Below are 24606 nucleotides of genomic sequence, written 5' to 3' on the forward strand. Positions count from 1 at the left end.
GTTTTTGAATTGAATTGAATTGATTGATTTCATCATCTAATATTTAATTTTTTGGGTGTTGAGCTCCTAAGTTAAGTCGAGTCAAGAATTTAATGGATTGCGAGTTTGAAAGTTTAACCTGGGTTTACAAGGTTTGCATTGTTTTGATTTTTTTTCTCCAATGAAATATATGGTTGGCCATATATTAGTTTTTTATTAAATTAAATTTATTGATTGCATCCCTGTCATTTAGTTTGAGACAATACTTGAAGGAATTTTGTTTTTTTAATTTTCTTTTCGGAAATTGGTATTCTTTGTTTGTTTATCTTTTTTTTTCTATTGAGTTACCCGGTATCATATCTTGAGTTATGAATTCAACAGGTTCACCAGGTTTGGCTCGACCCTTTTTTTCATTGCTTTTAAATATTTTTGGATCTCGAATCAATGATCATAACCTTGGATTTTGTTCTTTTAAAAATAAATATGCATCGTCTCAATATCTTTACTGCGATAAAAATAAATGATATGTCCGCAGCGTAACGCGGACCACCTATCTAGTAGTTATAATACTAAGTCATGTTGACGCAACATCCATGTCACAGGTGGAGGATTTGACTTAAATTTATTGTATTGATCTAGGTTTTAACTCTTAAAAAACCCTGAAATATTGTTGTTTTAATAAATAAAAAAATCAAGATTTTTCACCGACTTGGCCCAGATTAACGAGTCGCCGGATTAACACATCGAAAGTTTGAAACAAGCCAAGTCTTATAAGTAGGGTTTTACCCCATTTGCATTGTTTGGGGAAGATTTCAAAAATAAATTGAAAACAAGACATGCAAACCATACCTGAGATCATGGAAATGCCTAACCTTTAATTTCCTTGCTCCAAACTATTTTGGGTATTTTCAATTTACTGTTTGAATTTAACTTCGAAGCTTGTAAATTAGCAATGATTAAAGAGGAACATGAATGCGTGGGCATAGTCCCCCCTTTTTTTTTTTAAGCAATTAATTTTGTTGATAAAAACGCAAAAAATATTTAAAACTTTTTTTCGTTAAGAATATTCTTAGACAAAGTTCATAAGTGAAACAGAATTTATTTTTTTTATTTTTATACGAGTTTAAGGACTCACTTTCTTCATTGAAAGCTGTTTAATTATATGTAAGAGAATAAATTAATTTAAAGATTTGAACTTGAAAGTTAATAAACGAAATAGACATTCTTAACCATACAATCTATGCTTTGAGTTTAAAACATATTGTATAATAAAGGAAATCTTGACCTAGGTTATAGCTCACCATAGTCTTTAACGTGACTCCGCCTTTAATTTTGGATAAACCTAATAATTTTTTTTTAAAAAAATAATATTGTTAATAAGTTAATTAATTTATTTCTTTATATATACTGTTCGTGCTAGGGTTTTAATGTTTGGCAGTGTGGTAGAAGTTGCTTTTCAAATAACTTTTTGTGCCGAAATGTATGTCAATGATTTTTTTTTATTTTTTAAAAATCATTTTTGACATCAGCACATCAAAACGATCCAAAACATAAAAATCATATTAAATTTAATAAAAAAAATTAAATTTTTTAAAAATATAATTTGAATCCCGTTTCCAAACATGTTCTTAACCTAAAAGAATTCCTCTAGATTGGTCAAAATGACGGCCGTTAAATCTGATGCCGCCGGACTGCAATATTCTTGTAGACTCATAAAATATTCCAGTAATGATGGCTTGACATGGTCTTTTATTGTGTAGTTTTCTACTAAATTAATGTTTCGTAGTTTGCTTACTGCTGATGACGCAAATGTGGAGTCTCTGTCCATCGTCTTCGTGCATCATAATAATTCAATCATTCTAATTTCTTTACAATAAAAAAACAAAAATTATATTTTAGCTCCTATTTATTCCTTAATATTCCATTAAGCCTTGTAATATAAAACTATATTTATAAAATCCAAATTATAGATTTAATGAGTTAACCTATCAATTCAGAATAATATTGTTTAAATTTTTTTAAAAAATAAAAGTTGAAGCAATGTTTTTATTAAAATATAAAATTCCAACCGAATTTATTTGGGTTTAAATGAATTAACCAAATTACAAATTAACTTATTTGGTCAACTAAATTTAATCGATTAATTATCACTTAATTTAATATAAAACTTAACCTAACATATGTTCTAGGTCGATCGACAACCGAATTTATCTGGGTTTTTATTATGTTTTTATTAAAATATAAAATTTCAATTGAATTTATCTGGGTTTAAATGAATTAACCAAATTACAAGATAATATTAGGATCAATTAAATTTAATCAGATTAATTATCACTTAATTTAATATAAAACCTAACCTAATGTATGTTCTAGGTTGATCGACAACCGAGTCAACCCGCACAACTAGATTTAACATTGTTTATAACTTTCTAATTCCAACTATGGTGTTTCCAATTTAATTTGGCACGTGAACATTGAATACCTAACGGATTGCTCATTCTCCTGTCTACCTCTCACTTTTTCATGCTTTCTCTTGTTTTCTACTTTCAAACCATAATACATTTTGATCATGTCTAATAAAAACGCTTTGATGGCTATGAATATGGATCAATTTATTTTGGCCTCCCAAATTTGATATCTTTTTTTATTATTATTAACGTGAGTATCCAGGATAGTTTGAGTGTACCTCGACTAATTCTACAGGCCATAAAGTTAACGACCATGTAAATCTCCAGTGATCCTGAGGTTTGTGGGACTCAAACTAGTAATATTTACAAAGTAAATCTAAGATATAACTAGTTAAGCTACACCTTTTAGTAATTTAAATTTGATATCTTGAATCTGCTACTAGTTGATATTAGAAAATTTCACATTATAAAAATCTAAATTAAACATTGCAAAATCTACAGGGCGGGAAATATAATTATCCAAGAAAAAAATGGAAAAAAATCAGTAGAAAAATAATAATTCTTAACATGAGGGAGCCATATTTTCAACTCATTAACGTGTTGTTCATGTTAGCAAGATTGAAGAACTATAAAGATTTGAATATGTCCACCATAGCACGATTGTTGACTTGGATTAAATTCATTATGATAAAATTAACAGTGTTATTGACATTTGCATTATTTGGTAGTGTAATGGCTAGCTTCGTTAGCTGTATTCATAGCTAATAAACCTAACTTCAAGTCAAATCGATGTGAAACTTAAGTTAGAGGTTGAATAAATTAACTCATATCAAATAATTATTTTTTAAAATTTATATCAAAGTTATTTTTATTTTTTAAAATTAAATTGAGTTTTGAGCAAATTCATTTTAGTTTAATATTCTTAATACCCAACTCGAGCTAGGAGGCGGGTCAACTAAGGCTCGGCTTCACCTGAGTCAAGTCAGGTTTAATTATAGTAGTTATATTTATTCTTGTTATTTAAAAAAAATCACAAGCTTATTAAATATATAAGTAATCTCTCAAAACCAAAATCATATATTCAAATTAAACTCAAGAGACATTATACATATATTCAAAGAAAACGGTTTTTCCTTGTAGGAATGGCAAATTTATAAAATGTTTTTAATTTTTTTCACCTAACAATAGCAAATCTATAAAAAAAAATAACAAAAAAAATTGTTTAAGATTTTTTCTTTACACTTGACCTATTATAACCGTTTTTTCCTTGTTTTTTTGTAATATTTTTTTAAGTTTTTCTTTTCTTTACATTTTTTTTCTGGAAAAAGAATATTATTCTTTATTCTTTATACATAGAATATTTATCACTTTACACTTGTCTATTTACACTATTATTTTTGTTCTTATCTTTTATCTTTTTTAATTTTCTTTTCTTTTTTTACACTTTTTTTTCGAATTATTATACAAATACTAAAATTAAATAGCGTTTCACTATAACAATTGCAATATTATCTCATTTTTCAATTATATTAAAAACTAACTTGAGATTCTGAAATAATATTTCACTATACCAAATGTTTTTTAAAAACATTTTAAAAATTATATTTCACCACAATTTCAAACACAAATAGGACATCTATCTAAACCTAATCCACCTACCTCCAAATTAAACATTGTACTATCATTTTTACGAGGAAGCATGAAATGGCTTTCGATTCAACAATGGGCCAAGCTAGAATTAACAAAGAATAAAAGCTTGGAAGATTTCCCACTATACCATGAGCATTCCTAAAACAAAACGCTGTCGGCCAGGCCCAAAGGTAAAAAAAATTCATGCTAAATGCCAACCATCAAAGGCAGTTTTGTAACACAAAGATGCATAAAAATAACACTTAAGATATTGGGGACATCATTCCCTTGTCAGCTTATGTCGTGAGAGATCACAAAAACAAAATCTCAGGTGAAGCAATTGTTTTTAAAAAAGTTGTAAAAATTTGAGATTCAAGTTATTGAGTTGATGGGTTATAAAAACTTGTTGAATTTATGAAAGTGAAAAAAAAAAATATTTGGGGGAACATTAAGTCAAAGCTTGTTGAGTTTTTTTTCTATTATTTTTTTAATTAAAATAATATCATTATTATTTTTAGCTTAATAAAAAAATCAAGCGATTAGTTACGAGAAATCCATGTCAAAACTCGTTAATTTTTTTGTCATTATTTTTTTTATCAATATAATATCATTTTTACTTCTTATATAATAAAAAACCAGATTGATCCTGGTAATGTTGGTCATTCGACCCAACTCGTGACCCGAAACATGAAAGGGGTCGACTCCTAGGCCTGGTTTTAAAAGCATGGTAAAAAAAATAAGCACTAAATATGATATGAAAAGTCAATAAAATTAAATAATAAGTGATGAAATTGCAAAAACAAAAAACAATTAATCAATAAAAGAACTCAAAATAAAAGGAATTGCAATTATAAGAATGAGGATCAAATTCAACAAAAATAAAGATATTAAAATCAAATAATTACGGATAAAATTGAAAAATAAAATCCAATCAAAAAAAATATTAAAAGCAAAATAAATAGGAATCAAAAGAATGAAGATCAAATTTGATAAAAAAATAAATATTAAAAGCAAATGTCAATGGATGAAATTGAAAAATAAATAAATCAAATTTGATACAATTAAGAGATTGATGACCACTTTGCAATTTTGCAAGGTCAACACACCTTTTAAGGTGAAGGAGAGAGAAAAGAAGGGGACGAGAAAATTATCGAAGGAGTTCTTTTGTGCCATGAAGGCCGACTCACGCTGGCCCACCAAGTAGAGGGTGACACGATGCTTCGGAATCCATTCTAGAAGACCACCTACGATCATCGGGAGGTGCCGCACACTCTTTCCAAAGGGCGTAGGTGTCGTTTACTTATTGGCGTGTTATGTGCATGCGTCAGCGAGTTTTTTTTTAATTTAAAAGGACCAAAAAACCTTTGACCTCAATGGATAATTGCAAGAAATCCAAGGTTAAAAAACAAAAAAAAATTCCTTTGACCTTAGGAAGAAAACAATAACCCCAAGACCTATACGGTAATTACATTATACATGAAAATATAAAATTTTGAAAACACCCCTTAGACATTATCTGTCAAGGGCATGGGTATAACTACACTATACAACAAAATGTAAAAATATTATTTTACCCGTGATTGTATGTTTAATTTTTTGGTTTTTGGACAACAAAATCAATATTTTATTATGGATTGCATTGTTTACAATCAGTATTTTAGTAGAACACTGAGCAAATTTAGCTTTTTGTACTATTTTTTTTCCTTGCTACGTCATAGAGCAGGTCAATTGTTTTCTAACATAAAAAGAATATATTTAAATGGTGATAACCTGAGTGAACATGAATAACTTGACTAACCAGCAATCCGGGATAACCTCAAAGGAAAGAAAAGGAAAACAAAATTAAAAGTTAAAGGTCCAATAGCCTAACGTCAAAGGATGAAATAAAAGAATTAAAAAAAAAACCAAAATTAAATCGAGCTAATCTTCAAAACCAACAACTTTGGTTATGAGATCAAGATGACAATACAAAAGACCCAAAAAAATCTTGAACAATATTCGTAACCATCAAAAAATTAAAAAGAAAACAAATAGTAATAAAAAAAATGAGAATCAAATCTGGTATAAAAACTAATAAAAGAAAATAATGAGAGACTTAATTGAAAATAAAATAAAAAACAGAAAAAGGATTAAAAAAATTAAAAAAATGAGAACTAAAATTGGATTAAAAAATAAAATAAAATGCTGAGGGATAAAATTGAAAGAAAAAAAACAAATTCAAAAGAGGATAAAAAAAAGAACAATTAAAAAAATGACACTAAATATGAAATAAAAAATGAAATAAAATGTTGAGAGATAAAATTAAAAGAAAATGAAAATCAAGAAAATGATTAAAAAAAAAACAATAATCAAGAGAATAAGTACCATATTTAATATAAAAAACAAAACAAAATCAAATGAAAATGAAAATGGATGAAATTGAAGAAAAAAAATCTAAAACAAAATCCAAAATAAAAAAAAGGATCATAATTGATTTTTTTTTCTCATTATTTTTTATCAAAATAATACCATTTTTACTTTTTAGCTAAATAAAAAAATCAAGCAATTAGCTAGGGAAAAATCATGTCAACATCCGTTGATTTTTTTTTGCCATTATTTTTTTTTATCAAAATAATGTTATTTTTACTTCCTGCACAATAAAAAAATCCAATTGACCCTAGTAACCTCGGTTATTCGACTCAACCCGTGACTCAGGACACGACTAGGGTCAACTTCCTGGCCGAGTTTTAAAACATGATAAAAAAAAATAAACACCACATATGATATGCAAATTCAATGAAATTAAACAATGAGGGATGAGATTGTCAAAAAAAAATTAATCAAGAATATAACTCAAAATAAAAGGAATTGAAATCATAAAAATCAGTATCAAATTAAAAAAAAAGAATTAAAATCAAATGATTAGGGATTAAATCAAAAAATAAAATCCAATTAGAAAAGGATTAAAAGCAAAATAAATAGAAATCAAAAGAACAAGGATCAAATTTGATAAACAAAACATAAAAAATCAAATGCTAGAGGATGAAATTAAAAATAAATAAATTAAATTCATTACAATTAAAAGATTGAAGATCACTTTGCAATTTTGCAAGGCCAACACATCTTTTGAGGTGGAGGACAGAGAAAAGAAGGGGGAGAAAAATTATTGTTGGAGCTCCTCCGTGCCATGGATGTTAATACGAGCCAACCCAACTTGTAGAGGGTAGCGCGCTACTTTGAATATCGCCCTGTGAGGCTACCAATGGCCACCAGGAAAAGCCGTAAGTGTCGTCCAAAGGTCATGAGCGCCTCCCCCTTGCATGTGCCAGCCTTTTTTTTTTTAATTGTAAAAAGATCAAAACACCCTTAACCCCATGAGATAATTGCAAGAAAACCAAGGCTAAAAAACTAAAAACACCCCGTTACCTTAGGCAAAAAAAAGAAAAAGTTGACCCCAGGAGCTATTCGGTAATTACATTATATTAAAAAAATATGAAAAATTCAAAAATACATCTTAAATGTTAGCTATGTTGTTTTTTTCCGAAAGCATGGTGTAATTATACTATATAATTATACTGTGCAATACATTATTTATAATTCACAGTAAAACAATGATGTTTTTTAGCTTTTTATATAAAAATATATAATACAATCCCCGTGGTATAAAATTATTGCATGTTGCTAACCAAAAGCATCAGATCCTATGCATATTACAGGAATTAAATATTAATCCAAAGAGATGTATTACGTTGAAAAACAAAAAACAAATCTTCACAAGAACTATATTGCGATTTTAAGTTTTGATTATAGTTCATATTGATGGATTGATGCCAATTTGTTGAGCTTTTAACAAATTTATTTATTTTTGGAATAAGTAATTCAACATTAGAGAAGTAGTCTAATGGTCAAGAAAGTATTATTTTCTAAACTAATAAAATTTAAAATTTCAATGAATAACTTACCTTTGAGTGAATTAAGCAAATAAAATTCTAAGCCACATATTCTAAGTCATATCAAACGACATCCACGATCAATGCTTCTTCAGCTACTTTGTCTTATAATATTTATTTGCATCCGCAGCATATTCTAAGTCAAATTCTAATCAAAAGTTCTTTTATTTTCTCATAGATTATTAATTTTTTCCTCTGTGTCATCATCATTCGATTCAGCCATGATCATAAAGAAGAAAAGGCACTTGTTCATTTACAAGGTCTTGAAACCTCCTCTGTGATTGCCTGATTGGGATTGAATCTAGCAAGCATCACTAGCAAATCTCAAACTTTATATCTACTTTTTTTTCTTTCATGATTTCTACATAGCACTAAACTGATGTGAAATGCAACTACAAAATTCCCTTCATCAACTAAGCTAATAGAGATATAAAAACTCGTCCGTTGGGAAACTTAAACCGTGTTTTTTAAAAATTTATTTTTTATTTAAATTTATTTTTTATATTTTTAAATTGTTTTGTATGCTAAAGTTAAAAATAATTTTTTTTTAAATTAAAAATATTATTTTAAAAATACAACATAACTTAACCTTAAAATTCAACAAGATACCGCATTAGCAATTCTTAGCCTCTTTCCCATCAAAATCAAACTGAAAATTTCAGCCGAAGAAGGAGCTGAGAAGTCAATTTCTTATCATCACTTTAAGTTTATATATATATATATATATATATATGAAAGGTTGATACTTCATCGTAAAAAGGAGCCCACGTTTGATATTTTGGAAGGTTCTAGAAGTCAACTTCTAGAAGCTGTGGTGGTGATTCCACAATGATAATGGGATTTGACTCATCTACCCTCTTTGCTGTGAGTCTGAGGACTTGAAAAAGGTCAAATATTGTGAGGATCCGCACTTTGGACTCCCAAGAATTTAGTGCAGGCTGGGTTTTAATCAAAATGTTTCTTATTATATAATAACACAAGTTTAAATTCTTTTTACTATAGTAAATATATATAATACTAACTCTAGTTTGATTCAATTCAGGAAGACAAGAACACTTGGTCAAATATTATCTTGAATGCCTACTGTAAAATGATGCCTTTCGTTTCTTCTTCTTCTTCTTCTTCTTCTTCTTCTTCTTCCCTTTTCCTTTAAATTTGTTTTTTTCCAGAATTTTTTAGCTATATCAGATTTTAAAACCATAACTCATGGGTTCAAATCTGATTAGGTTCCTGTCGTAGCCCTCTTTGAACATGTTATATAATGATGTATATGGTTGCATTTTTTTATTGTCTCAAGACATAAAAAGAAAGATAAATATAAATAAAATAAAAGGGATGTTTGATTGAATTGAAGAGACAATGATAAAAATATAAAATAAATTCAAATAATTTTAGAATGATTTTTTATATTTTTAAAATAAAAAATATAAAGAAACATGTTTCTTCTATCATCCATGCTTTTGTCTTTTATATTGTGAAAATGTTATCTACATGTTTAGTTTCAAACCACTAAAAGCAACCAGATATGATTTGTGTATGGTACAGGACACGATAAATAGGTGATATATATATATTTTTATTAGAATCAATTCAACTTAAAATTTAAACTTTAAGTAAGATCTTAAATAATTTATATTATTTTCTAACATGTTTTTTTAAGTAAAAATCATTTGAATTTGAATTTAAAACTTGCACAAATCCACGCTATTTTATATTTAATTTTTATTAAATAAATAAAAATCCAACATCCATCCATTCCTCCACTAAGAAGACACTTTTTGAAATTGTCTGTGGACGTAAGCCTTCCACTTTACTTGCCTATGTTCATGGCATGCGTGTGGATTCTGTTGACAAGTTTTTATTTGGAAGGAATGCGGTGATTAAGGATGTCAGAGCTAACATGAAGATTGTGCAGGAGAGGATGAAGAAATATTACGATGAGAAGCACACATAGAGGGATTTCTAAGTGGGTGAATTTGTCTGCATAAAACCATGCCCATATCGCTAGCTTTCCATGGACACCAGAAAAATCTCAAGCTCACTCCCAAATTGTTTTTGCCATGGAAAATCCTTTCCAAAGATTGGCACAGTTGCATATAAATCTGAGTTACCCCCAGAATCCAAATTACATCTGGTTTTCCATGTCTCTCCTAAGAAAGAGAATTGGAAATCAAGAGGAAATCTCACCTCCTCTGCCTGAATCGCCAGCTACATCCGCACCTCGCTCTATCCCTCGAGCCATTCTGGGAACTCGTAAGAAAGGGGGAGAAAAGGAGGCTCTTGTTTATTGGCAAAATCTCTCCCCTGCTGAGCCCGCATGGGAAAGTCTTGCTGAATTGAAGACACGATTTTTCCTTAATCTCTGGGAACTTAGACTTCAAGCTTGTCAGGCTGCATCGTTTTTTGAAGAAATTATTGTTAATAAGATCTAAAATGTTTGCAAATTAATAGGTCTACATGTATACAAATAGAAATAAACTTATCTAAACTGTTTTACATGTAGTAGAGCATGAAAAAAAAATATTATAGTACATAAAACACCATTGTATTATTGGATGTTTGCTCAGCTGTGCGCATGGAAGAGCCTGTGGGTCTTGAAACTTATTCTTTCTGCAGAGGTGAGAATCGTACTGTTTGATTTTGCTGCTCGACATCCTGCCCCTTTATCCGTTTCTGGTGCAACTCCTTGACCTTCCTTTACTGCCATACTATTGAATTGACAAATAATGGATTTATTTAAGAGCTCTGATAGGGTTTTGACTGTTAAACTATTGTTTTACAATAACAGATTGGAGGCCTTAATCCGTTTCCTCCATTAAGCAGCTGCTAGCAGTCTCGTTTGCTGTGTTTTGAAGTTTGGAGGCCTAAACTCTTCTGCTCGAAATGCTCGATTTAAACAACTCAACAGACCAGTAAAATAAATTTATGAATAAAATTAATATAAGAAAACGTTTAATTTGACTTCTTATCTAAATCAGGTTTAAAATAAATAGTGTAAAAATTACCCCAACCCAGGCTACTATTAAAAAAAGTTTTGAGAATAAAATTGAATGGAAAAAAAAAAAGAAAAAGAGATAATTGAAGGGAGAAAAAAAAGAGGAAATGAACAAAAAGGGAGACTAAATTTTTTAAAAAAAAAAAAAATCACAGTTCATACAATGGCAAGTATAGAGGGTAAAATTTCCAGTATCTGATTAATTTGCGCTCCTATTTAACATGGAGCCATTGAAGTAGAGTCTAAGGTGGAGGATTTAGAGCTGATCATATGCAAATACATCAGTATTTTTTGGTGTAATATTTGCCACTGAAACCAGAGATCAAACTTTGTCCAAATCACAATAGCCCTTGATAGGGGATTAGAAACTAGAGTAACTTTCCAGTTTCATCTAATTTAAGGTTAATTCATATTCTCTAATCCTTCGTATCCAGATCTATATAACGCGACCCATGTAAAAGAGGCATTGCTTTAATATACCTAAGCTAGGGTTAACTATAAAATCAGAAAGTAGCTCTTTGCCTCATCCATTTTGTAGCTGACCACTTCACCCCTGACAGAACCTCACATCCTCCATGTATGCTGCTAGGATCCGACTGGCCATCTAGTCCCTGAATGAAGTAACAACAACAAACTAGCATCAGACAGGCTCTGTATCTACCAAAACATCAGCTAAGCTTCCACTGCAGCATTTAAGGCCAATAATCTAATTATTTCTATCTAAAGTAAAATTCAACTTTTGCCCTAGAATTTGAGAGCCTAAATGAAAGAGAAATCTCCATGGGATACCTTTATAGCAATCATGTTTATTTAATGAATTGCTCAAAGATACGCACAGCCAATAAACCCTCCCAAAACCAATACCTGTCTCCCTCTTAAAGAGAGATTAACTAAATATGTTCCAGGAATTGCAGGGCAGAAAGGATTTTTAGGCTTTCAGAATGGATCATTTAAGCATTTCTGGGATTTCAGTCCAGCCTGTATGTCTTCAATGAGACCCTTCATAGCAGGGAGAGGCTAAATTTTGATAGGAGCAATAGGAGACACGCAACAAGAGAATGCTAAGCAGGACTTCCAATCACTACTAGCACATCTCTAGGTCGCATACGCTATTGGGTTAGGAAAATGGGGGTGAATTATTACAAGAGAAATTTTTATGGATGTAAAAGTTGGTTTTTAAGGATGCTTATTCATACATTGAAGTGTTTAAGAGAGAAAATAATTAAATTATTAATAATGATTGGTGAGAGATGATTATAAATTATTTAGTGTGTATTTTTGAGGGGGGGTGGGGAATATAACCTAAGTAGAATTTCAAACCATTCAGAAGATCTAAATTCTCTTAATGAACAAAAAAAAAATGACAAACGAAGCAAAAACATGCCCCACTCAAGACAGTTTTTACTTTTTACATTTCCAAACATCGTCAATTTATTACTCCTGAAAACCTTATTTTCCACACACAAACTCAATGGAGAGGTTTTGTATAAAATTCTGCAAGTACGGAATTTTAACAAGTAGGGTTCAGAAACAGACCATGCTCCAGAAAAGAACTGCATTTCCTTTGATAGGTTTTACACTTAACCCATCCACAACTTTTCCGCCACAACTGCATTTACCTGAACCAGCCTGCAATCACTCATAGGTGCAACCACCCATGCAATGCTAAGTTTTAACTCATGATCATTACAGATAAAGAATGGGTAGAAAATGGCATTTATAACAATAAAGCAATTAAACATAGTAACTGTCATGTCAAGATATAATTTTAAACATGTGATTTGCAGTTAGAAGCACAGGTAATCAACTAATCACAATATGAACAGCAATTTTGTTAGTTTTCACAGTATAAACAGCAATGCCTGTTAGGATGATATAGCAAAAAGTTAACTGTTGAATACAGTAGCATATCTTGACAAGTTCTTCAATTTGCATGCCACCTAATGGCGGTCTAAACACAATGGATGCACATGGAATGGTCCAAAAATCTCAATAGTTTTAGCGTTTATTCTGGAGAGAGATTGAGACACTCCCAAGTATACTATGTTTGCTCACAAGCATCCTAGCCATAGCCAATGGGAACTGAGGCACTGCACTTTGTGCATTCTAAAGACGATGAATCCCAATGATTTAAATACTACCAGGGGAGAAGGGGGAGGGGGGGGTGAGTGACCCAAGACCCCATGACAAACTGCAACCGGTCAATGCAACAGATGGAAATCTTTATACTAAAAAGAAAAATACCCTTGTTTATTCCACACAAACTCAATGACTCTTAGAGCAAATAAGCCATGTACCACCAAGTTTCATCCTACTTAGATATCCCCTATCATAGAAAAACTTATCATCAAAACAAAATCAATCAAGGGCATCAAGATCTTGCAAAAATCATTTAAAGACATTCCTTGTATGCTTCCTAAAGTAGAGCAGCCGAAGGAAATCTAATAGATCATCAAGCTCCATGTTCTTTCTATCAAATTACCTCAAAAACAGTGTTTATTGCAATTGTTAAATGGATTAGTGTGTTATTAAACTGCATTCAATTGATCAATTCATCCCTTGCTTGCAATAATGACTAACTTGCAAAATTAAAAACATGTGCTAACGTGCAATGATATAGATTGCAAGTAATACAGAGGTGGATTGTCCATATGATGTAAGCATGTAATGCCAGAAGTTTTAAATTCCATGGTCCAAAAATATTGCATGGGGTATCTAGGCATCTGCTGACTGCTAGGCAACCAATTATCTACAAGGATTTCCTGGTTTTAAACCAAACATTCTGAAATCTAAAGACTTCTCTACTTCTCAATTGTAAGCAAGGCCTCAAAATGTTCCAAATTCAATCATTCCTAACAAAGTCTCCTCAGGGGTTTCTGTAATTGGGATGAGATGAGGGTGGCAAAGATAAGGGATCTGAATGAGAACAGTGTAGAAAGCTACTCAAAGGAATTCTGGATGAGGGACATAGATAAAGGGTTCTGGATGAAAATCATGGAGAAAGCTACTGAAGGAGGAGAGGGGTTTGCACCACTAAAAAATTGCATGCTAAAATACATTGAAAGAAGACTTGATATAATCATACAATCAAAAGATTGCTAGGACACAACTTTGTTACTAATTGAATCCTTAAGAACAAACAGATTGAATGGAATCAATCCTTTGACATTAGCAAGTTCTTCATATGCCCATATACAATAAGTTCATTTTTTTAAACCGAAACAGGAGTACCATAAATATGAGATGATAAAATGAAAATAAAGCATCAGACTTAACAGTAGTTACCATTGGGAAATATGTTTCTCCCCCCTCAACATTGTCACTTAAGTACATCAGCATTGTTGCTACTCGCTGACCACCACGCTTCAAGTTAAACTATCAACAATGTTGAGAGAGAGTGATTTTCATACTATGAGACAACTTAATTAAGGAAAACTGAAACAGTAACAGTACATGTAATATTGACACTATAAAAGAAAAGATTAGACGGCTTACAGTATCAGAAAAGTAGTCATGATGGGGCTTGTAATACTGATTCTTTTCATACCTGTGCTGCAGCAGATGTTAGCCTTGATACTAAGAAACCTTAGTCTAACAATTTTGTGACCAAGTCTTGCAAGTAAATAAGTTAGATCTGCACCTTAAAACTTGGATGAGCTCCCCATTTTCAATGGGCACTTGAGAATAGACTGAAATCCTTTTTTCAATTGCCTGGTGACTCGAGACAAAATAAAAGTTGGATTATGCATGCCAAGTTAACAAGCACTGGTAAGTATTCCAGCTATATAACTAGCAATATGCTCTGTTTTCATTTTTATTATTGAATAAGAAATCAATCCAATGTTATTAAAAATAAAGTTATGCAAAAAAACATGAAGTGGCTTCTTATTTCAGACAAGGTACAAGCTGATCCATGCATGCATCCATGCACAAGCAGCCACAAAATGACAAGTATGGCATGCAAGCAATGGTGAAGGAATTAGAAAGTATGTTGAAGCTTCTAGAGCATCTCAGAGAAGAATGAAGAAGATGAGAAGCAAGTTCGACAAAAAACTAACCTGTACCACTTGATACGTTTTCTCTTCAGAGCTCAGAAACATTCCAGAACTTGTCCTTACCTTGCTTTCTATTCCCTGAAAATAGAGAGGCAACATGTTGAAATTGTCATTTGAAGCTAAATCAGTTGAAATAAACAAGTCAAACAAATTTGTAAAGAAAAAAGGGTGGTTCAATGGGATACTGAATTTATAATTAAAGCCTCACAGTAATATCAAATTTAGAAAACTGGGTAAACCTCAATAAGTCTACATAGAGTTTCTCAATTGAGTCCCCAGACAACAGATTGGGTCCCAAAGATAGAAATTCTCAATTGAGTTTCCCATCCATATCCATTTATAAATTGAAGTCCATCCAAATTGTACAATTTTTTCATCATAGGCGACCCAGTTTTGTAAGAAACCTTACTTTTTCTGTAAACCTCATGAAGAGTTTAAATGGAAAACTCATTTTCTGCAGGCTTACTAAATTAGTGCGTAAAACAACAAAGTTGAAGAGCTTGAAACCGAAGAAAGCAGAAATTCATGCAGCAATTCACAAAAAAAAAAATTCAAAAGAAACATAAAGTGGATAAGTTGCAACGAAAAACATTTGCTTCTATAGATACTAAAAAGAGAGCTTTTCTATAACTTCATAATGGAAATGAATTGATAACATCAAAACTGGCAAAAAGAATAAGCCTTTATTTTAGGTGAAGAAATCTGGCGTGTCAAAGTCTATAGAAAATATAAGCAATGAGCAGAAATGATAAACCATTACATGGTCAGTTAAAGAAGAGAGGTATACCTTCCCTGTTTTTACATCCACCACAGTAGAAATTCGAAGCCGAGGTTTAGCTAGGGCTCTAAGATAGTCACATTCCTGCAATGGCAGTACTATTATCAAGAGCAAATGCGTTGTGCAATTTTTAGACTATTTGAAACCCCTTCCACCCCTTTTTACATAAAGTAAAAAAAAGAGCAATTTGTAGCTGTAAATAATAGACAGTTGTGGGAACAGATAAAAATGTTGTGATGGCACAATTATAGCTCTACTAGTTTTCTCATGGAAAAACAAAGGTTATTTTCAGAAAGCAAAGAAGACAATAGTGACAATTACAACACAAATTACTGTGGACTCTTATTCAAAAAGGTAAAAAGAAAAAAAAGGTTTGGGCTCATTGATAGCAGGGTAAAGAACTGCCAGTATATGATAAAAAATAACAAAGAAAAAACAACTGCCAAATTACCTGAATGGAAAGTTTTATTGAGTATCTATTGCCATGACAATTAACAACTATGCAAAAAAAATTACTCTGCCTCCTCATACTTGATATAAACTACAAGGTTATACTCCCCTTTCATGTCATAATTATGTTCCTGAACCACTATGCAAAGCATTCCAAATCCTCCTCAAGGGTTATTATTGTATAATAAACGAGATCCTACTTGAAGGCAATCACTTGAAATCCCCTACAACACGCCACCTCCCATCACCAAAAGGAAAGGCAAGCATGTTCTTTTATGCAATCACAAATATGCAACCACTACATGACACCAATTGAGAAAAATCGATAAAAATAGTTTATAGTAGGAGAAAATACATGGAAAGCCAATGGCCAACAGCCAGTGCACAATTTAGCCCACTGCCTGAACATTCATTGGAAACCTATCTTTTCATGTCTCTTTTTTTTAAAATATTAAGCCTCATGCTACTAACATAAACAGATAATTCATGATCTATTATCTCTAAATATTTGATAATGTCATATCCAGTATACACATTAGTCAGACTCATAGTAACTTCAATTTTATTGGAACTTAACCCCATAAACTCAACTCCTTGTTGAATGAGTTCAATTCAGAATATCAAACAGCATCATAATAATCAAGAAAAGTTCAATACAAACATGAGTTAGGATATAGGTGTACCTCTGAGCTCAAAAAATCATGGAGTACAATAATTCGCGGTGACCAGCTGATAATTTCAGGTTTGACCTACATCAATAGAAACTGAGAAAATTTAAACTTGACCACTCGGCGTGTAAATTTCAAAAGAAAAAAAAACCTAAAACAAAAAATAAGTTTCATATTCATAGAAAAAGAAATCAATCACTATGTTACTTATCAAAAGGAAAACTGTCATATATATGCTGACAGTAGATGCATTTCAAACAGAAAAGCACTGACAAGTTAAACTGATATGAGAATAGAAATAAAACACAATTATAGTAGCTTTCCTTAATTGGAATAGAAAGTGCTTGTGGCATGTCAGACAGCAAAAGAGAGTAATAGACCATTAAAATAGCAGTTTGTCACAATAAGCTATGGAATTCAATTTGAAAGCAAATGAAAAAAGATTTTGTTTAAAGAAGAGGACAATAAACAAAAAAAAAGTATAGCCTGTCTCTCTCCAACCTTTTGTAGCACATCAGCAAAAATGAAGTCCCAAGCAATCTCATTAAAGATGAAACAGTACAAAGCACAATCCAATATATGTCAGCCATCCTTATGAGTAACGAAGTGCACCATGCAATGTTACATGACACTCAATGGTGAAGCTTAAGATTTGACCCTGTGGTAATCTGTAATAAAAACCTCTTATTGCTATAGCAATATAAATTGTATAAAAGTGAATGCATGAAAACTTTTCCATGTAAAATATAAGTGGGCCATCTAAGAGGTCATTATCATGATTTTGCCATGCTACCAAGTGCATTCAATTTTATTGGATGCCACCCTACAAGACGCTAGCTAGCATGTTTCCAATTCATTACAACTATACTTCGTTTTTTTTTTTTCTTCACTTTTTCATGTTTATATTTTCTTTCCTTTTCTCCATCTCACTGAGAGATGTATAAAGTACATTGACCTTTTTTAAAAAAAGTTTAAGGCAATCATGGAGACCAGATAGCAAACATACATATCCAATTCGTAAAACTGCCGCTTCTGTGTCATTATCCCAATGAGAAATCCCTGAAAATAAAAATAAAACCACATGATTTAGATGTTTATCAAACAAAATTGGATTAAGAACAAGAGGTTTATAACCATGAAGACCTATACAGCCTCTACATATTTAAATAAAGCAGGACCTAGTAATGCAAACTACCAGTGCGGCGTAACTATCTATATTCTAGATGATAGTGAACATGTATATAGGAACCATACCAACCTCTCGGCAACTGAAGATAGGCATCACTTTGAAGTTTTCGCACTCTTTTAAATGATGGAAACTTGGTGCCTATATACAGCAGTTCAAAAGAAAATACACCACAATATTAGACTAGTTCTTAGACAATAGTCATGTATAAAGGGAACAAGAAACCCAACTTCAAGACCTGCCAAGATATTTCCCCACAACCACTAATTTGTAATACCACTGTCACTGTTTAATTTTTTCGATGCAAAAATCAAAATTATAAAACATGACGGAAATAATGATGTTATAGAACACGTAGATTAGGCGCTCATGAAGAAACCTTAGATTGAGTCTAAAACTTAAATCAAAAGCCCCCTGAACTGCTTTCAAAGAGCTCCAGCATCAACAGTATGGTCCTTTGTCGTGTTCCTATCCTGCATAACCATAAAGAATTCCGGCAACACTCCCAGATTTCAATGGTAGTTAGGGATGGCAATGGATACCCATGAATTAGGTTTTGTACTGTCCACAACCAAACCTGAAATAACTATCCAAATCCGACTTGAACCCAAACAAGTATGGATTTTTGACAGCCAAACCCGACCTGATCGGGATTCAACTACCCATCGGATACCCATAACTGAACCCGACCTGAACTCAAATGCTATAATTTAAAACTATTTAGTCCATAATTAGCATGCTATACATGTATTTTTTTTCAAGCTATGAGGTTATTTGTTTATTTTGTTTCGGGTTTGGGTCGGGTTTTGGGTCAGGCATACTAGCATCCATACCCAACTTGAAACCCAACTTTTAGCCTTCAGGTTTTATCCGAACCCGATCAGGACTATAAAATTAATACCCATTCGGGGCAATTTGGGGCGGTATCCATCAGGTTCACGTGAAATGGCCATCCTTGATGGTATTCAATAGCTCAAATTCAAGTCAAAGGACAACACTCACTGACACAATATAAAAAAACCTGGTAAGAATTAAATAGCAACTCCTTCCTTCCCACATTATCAATTAGGTTAAAACATACTGTTTCTTCTGAGCTAATTACCGGTAAGGTTAGATACTCGTAGTGCTCAACCATACGAAAAGCAATCAAGAAATTATAACACAAACGTGATGATGATATGCTCCATTGACATTTAAAAAACAAAATATAAGGAAATAAGAAAATAAGAAAATTACCATACGAGTCTTCCAGCTTTAGTATAAATGCTAATTGAAAGAAAGCACCTGCAAATCCCCAACCAAGATCTCTAGCTTTCTCAGACTATTTATTATACAGATAATTGATGAAAAAAGAAAAATTTATCAAACCTTTCAAAAATAGTAGAGATCGTAGATTAGATTAGATTAGATAGATAAAATAATACCTACGATCATTCCAGCGGTGACAAAAGCTAGGAGTCCGAATACGATTTTCATGGAAGAGGCCATTGCCTCTCGTCTCCCCCCTGCAACGATCGCAGACAGAGAAAGAAGCGAGTGAGAGTTGGCTTCTCCTCTCGTCTCCTTCGATTGCCGGTCCTGTGGCTGACTTTTGAGAACACAAATAGCAGCAGCTCTTCTTTTCCGTTATCTTTATTATTATGTTAAATTAAATTAAATTAATTAAAAAATTGAAAGTAACTTGTTTTTACGAGAAATCCGGGTGCGCGGATTTTGCCCATCTGTGGGCTGTTCAGTAACTTTAGTCGACAGCACGAGGTAAACCCCACGTACAAGCCGCCATTTAAAATGTTGTTTTAAACCGTGTTATATAAAAATTTAAATTTTTTTTATTTAAAATGATTTTTTTTATATCAAAAATAATTTTAAAAAAAATATTATTTTAATATATTTTTAAATAAAATACTTTGAAAAGGAATTATTATCATATTTTTAAACATCTTTTTATATTATATTTGTTTTTTAGTTCAATGCGTTTTGAAGAATGAAAATTTTTTCTTCAAATTTAATTTTTTTTAGTTTTTTAAAAAAAAATTTGTGATATTAAAAATAAATTTTAAATAATAAAAAAATATTATTTTGATATATTTTCAAGAAAAAAACACTTTCAAAAACAACTTTTACCATAATTTCAAACACGCTATATCTTATTTTTTTTCTTTTATCATTACTTGTTTAAAAATAACCAAAAAAAAACTCATAATACATAATATAGGAGCTAGGAGGATGGTTAAATCAATAAAAAATATTTTTAAAAACAACTTTTATTATAATCTCAAACACATTTTATCTTTTTTTTTATCATTACTTGTTTAAAAAAAACAAAATAAAACTCATAACACATAAAATATACGGGGAGTTAGGATGATGGTTAAATCAATAAAAATATACTTTCAAAAATAATTTTTACCACAATCTCAAATATATTCTATCTTAATTTTTTCTTTTAAAAAAACAACATAAAACTCATAATGCATAACATATACGGGGAGTTGAGAATAATTAAATCGATAAATTGGATACAACCAAATATTTTTAAACCAATTATTAAAGTAAAATAGCATCTTTTGATTCTTGAATAGCTAAAATTAATTTCATTCGATTAATTGGATAAATATAAGGTTTAAGTTAATGTTATTTTTTTTATTTTCAAGATACTTAAAAAATGTAGTTGAAAATTAAAATATCATGTTTTTTTATTTTAACGGAAAAGAATATGGCATGTCAGATTAATAAATGAATACCTTTCAAGATTTTCGGTTCTGTTTGTTTTTGCATTTCAAAAATATTTTTGAAAAAATATAAATTTTTTTATTTTTTCTTTACTTCAAATTAATATTTTTTTAGTGTTTTTAGATAATTTTGATACACTGATGTCAAAAATAATTTTTAAAAAATAAAAAATATATTATTTTGATGCATTTCCAAGAAAAAAATATTTTGAAAACACAACTGCAATCATACTTCTAAACACTCTGAATGAGGACATGTGAGATTTGTAGCGATGAGATTAACCATTGTAGTTGCTATAGCTTTTAAAAAAAAAATCGATAATTATTCATTTTAAAGTGAGAGAATTGAGTTGTTCTAGTATTTTTAATTAATTTTGTATTTATATTTATTTTAAATCATTATAAAAATATATTTTTTAGGTTATATCTTGGAGAAGGAATAAATACCTAATGTACCTTGTATACTTATTAATTCTCCTTGAATATTGCATTTTAACTCATTTTTTTATTATTTCTTATTAGTTATAGTTGATAACATGTGTTATGTTGTGGGTTGAATCAATTTTTTTAATATAAAAAAAATATTTAGTAGAAAAATTAATCATTAACTCAAAATATAATGTATATTAAATTTTTTTTTTCTGAAATATTAAGACGATGATATATTAGATCAACTCAAATTAATTTGTCAATTTTATAACACGGGTCATAAGACAATAATAACCTTATAGAAATTAAATTAAAATAAATTATAAAAACCAAATCATAACCATTTTAATATTGTACAATGAAATCAAAACAAATATTAAATTAAAAAATGACAAGAAAAGCTAACCAAATTAACTTAAATTAACTTGTTAAACTCGCAACTCGGGTTATGAGATAATGATAGCAATATAGTATGAAAAAAAAAACAAAAAAACAGAGCCTAATTTCCATCAAATTTGAAGGATGAAATAAAAAAAATTAATTAAAAAAAGTAGGAAAAAAAACCTAAGTCAACTCGAGCTAACATGTTAATCCCGCAAATTAGTTAACAAGACTAAGATAGCTTCATAAAAAATAAAATAAAAAATACCACGAAACTCTATTACCAATAGATCCAATTTTAAAAGTTGAAATCGAAAAAAAACTATATTCACGAGATTGTGATAACTCCCGAATTCGAGAAAAAATACTAAACCCAATTAAAAAATATTTAATTAAAAAATGATAGAAAAATAGAGTCAATTTGGATCAACCTGCCAAACACGTGACTCAAATAATGAAATCAGGATAACCTTGTAAAAAACAAATTGAAAAACATTATATAGCTTAATTTTCAACCAACCAGTTGTTGAATGATGAAATAAAAAAAATCAATTATAAAAACAGTCCAAAAATAACCTAAGTCAACCCAAATTAACCTATTAAACTCGTGATTTAGATCACGAGATCATAATAAATTCATACAAAGCAAATAAAAAATATATGAAATTCAATTTCAAACATATCTAATATCGAAGATTAAAATTAAGAAAAAAAACACTAACTCCATGAGACTGGAAGAAAACAAAATAAAAAAATTACAAAACACAATTCTCAAAAGAACATTATATTGAAGAAATTGAAAAAACAAACTAAATAAAAAAGAAGAAGATTGGGTTATTCTAGGGTAAAATTGAAAAACAAAATTATTCTAGTGAAAAATACGAAAACAAATCAAAGAAATTACGAAGTTCAATTTTCAACCAATCTAATATTTAAAGATGAAATCATGAGAAAAAAAAATTATTTGAAAAAAGCAGGTAAAAAAATACGACTGGAGTTAACCTGTATTAATATATTAAATCTGCAACTTAAGCCACGAAATCAAGATAATTTTATAAAAAACAATTAAAAAAAACTATGAAGTCCCACTTCAAACATATTCAATATCAAAAATTAAAATTTTTTAAAAATATTAATATTAGAATAAATTATTGAAAAAAAACTAAAATACAATTATTAAATGATAAAATATTTAAAAAAATATTATTTTGATAAATATCATTTTGTGATTGTGATGGCCACAACAAGTATTGTATTATGTTTTGTTAATGATATAGCATTATCTGAAGCTCATGATGTATCGGTTACCTACAGTTTACTAATTTTGCCTTTCACTCTTATATATTCGTGTTTTTAGAAACATTAGATGTAAAATGAATATAATTTTTAAATTAATTTATTTATCATTTAAATTGAAATTAAATATTATAATTTAATTTAGTTACGGTAAAAAATTGATTTAAAACATCTTATAAATGATTTTGATCATCCACTTTATCTTAGTGATTCTATTGCGGGTATGCAGGATGCCATTGAATTGGGTTACGTGGAATTTTCTTACCCTGTCTTCTTTATTTTCCTTTTTTAAAAATAACATAAATAACTTAAGGGATAGAATTTAGATTTTTTGGATACAATTATAACACCATGATACCATACAGGTGATTTTTTTTAAATACCTTATGTAATTTAATTTGTTTTTGGTTCTTACCCGGGTATCCTCATATCCCTTTAAAGAGTAAGACTAGTTTCGATCGAGATTCATGGTTATCCTTCTTAATAAATATATTTTCTAGAGATTGAACTCTTATGTAATTTAATTGATTATAACTTATTGATGATGTGATATAAAAAAAATGAAAAATTTGAAATTTATGATAAATCATGCAGAAACTTGTATTGACATTGATATTATATTTTGGACTAGTTATAATTAGGAGTGAGCAAAAAAACCAAAAAATCGAGAAAATAAAAAAAAAATAACCGAAAAAACCGAACAGTGAAAAAAAACCGATTAAAATTTTGAAAAAACCGGCAGGTTTGGTTTTATAAACCTAAAACCAAAAAAACGGAACGGAACCGAAACAAAAAAAAACAGAGCCAAACCGGCAAAAAACCGAGCCAAACCGAAAAACCGAGGCCAAAACCGGTTTGAACCGGTTGTCCTAAAAAACCAAACTGAACCGAAACCTGTCGGTTTGAACTGGTTTCGGTTTTTTTTTAAAAATTTCAGTTTGATTATTTTTTTTGATAAAAACCGAACCAAACAAAAAATGATCACCTCTAATTACAATAACCCCTAAGATACCATAAAATTATAAAAACTACACAAAATAATTTACAAGAACCATCTTTAATGCCCTCATTTACTATTTAATAAACATTAAAATTTTAAAAAATAAAAAAATAGAAAAGGAATGTTGAAAAAATTTCTCATAATCACTGAAATTAAATAGTAAATTAACGTTATTCGTACACTAAACAACAATTTTATCCATTTTTATATTCTTTTTGTAAGTTTTAATCAACTAAGGCATTTCAGCTACAAAAGAGGATATCTATAATATTTTTTTAAAACACGAAATAAGTTTTTTGTTTTTGAATCTTAAATTTTTTTTAATAGTTTTTATAATTTTACAACACCTTTTTTTGGTACAATAAAAATAATAAAAAAAAACTAGTTTTCTCAATAGAATCCGCAAATAGAAAATAAAAAATATCCGGAGGTGGAGTTTTCCAAATAAACATCTTTGCTAGATAATCCATATAAAAATTAATTGTTTAGGTTGTTTTTGTATTTTTAAAATATTTTTAAAAAAATTTAAATATTTTTTATTTGTCTCAAATTAATAATATTTTAGTATTTTTTAATTATTTTAATATACTGATATCAAAAATAATTTTTAAAAAATAAATAAATATTATTTTAATATATTTTTAAATACAAAATATTTTAAAAAATAATTAAAACCACATTCTCAAAATAC

The 24606-nt window shown here is 29.7% G+C and overlaps 1 protein-coding gene across 2 annotated transcripts; it reads right to left on the reverse strand.

Annotated features, from left to right (window-relative positions):
* Nucleotides 1–11209: 11209 nt before the first annotated feature.
* LOC7489921 (prolyl 4-hydroxylase 1) lies at nucleotides 11210–19715 on the reverse strand. Of its 2 annotated transcripts, XM_002302853.4 has the most exons (12): nucleotides 19502–19715; nucleotides 19314–19361; nucleotides 18150–18218; nucleotides 17898–17950; nucleotides 16907–16972; nucleotides 15783–15857; nucleotides 14999–15073; nucleotides 14581–14651; nucleotides 14436–14487; nucleotides 14226–14315; nucleotides 12477–12569; nucleotides 11210–11551 (listed from the first exon to the last, which is right to left on the reverse strand). In XM_002302853.4, the coding sequence occupies exons 1-12, from the start codon at nucleotides 19563–19565 to the stop codon at nucleotides 11444–11446; spliced, it is 864 nt and encodes a 287-aa protein (XP_002302889.1). In that variant the 5' UTR covers nucleotides 19566–19715; the 3' UTR covers nucleotides 11210–11443. The 2 variants fall into 2 exon arrangements, with proteins under 2 accessions (XP_002302889.1, XP_024451392.1); XM_024595624.2 differs by lacking the exon at nucleotides 18150–18218 and having other exon boundaries at nucleotides 19502–19714.
* Nucleotides 19716–24606: the final 4891 nt, after the last annotated feature.

This window comes from Populus trichocarpa, chromosome 2 (assembly GCF_000002775.5).
Source record: "Populus trichocarpa isolate Nisqually-1 chromosome 2, P.trichocarpa_v4.1, whole genome shotgun sequence".
NCBI lineage: Eukaryota > Viridiplantae > Streptophyta > Magnoliopsida > Malpighiales > Salicaceae > Populus > Populus trichocarpa.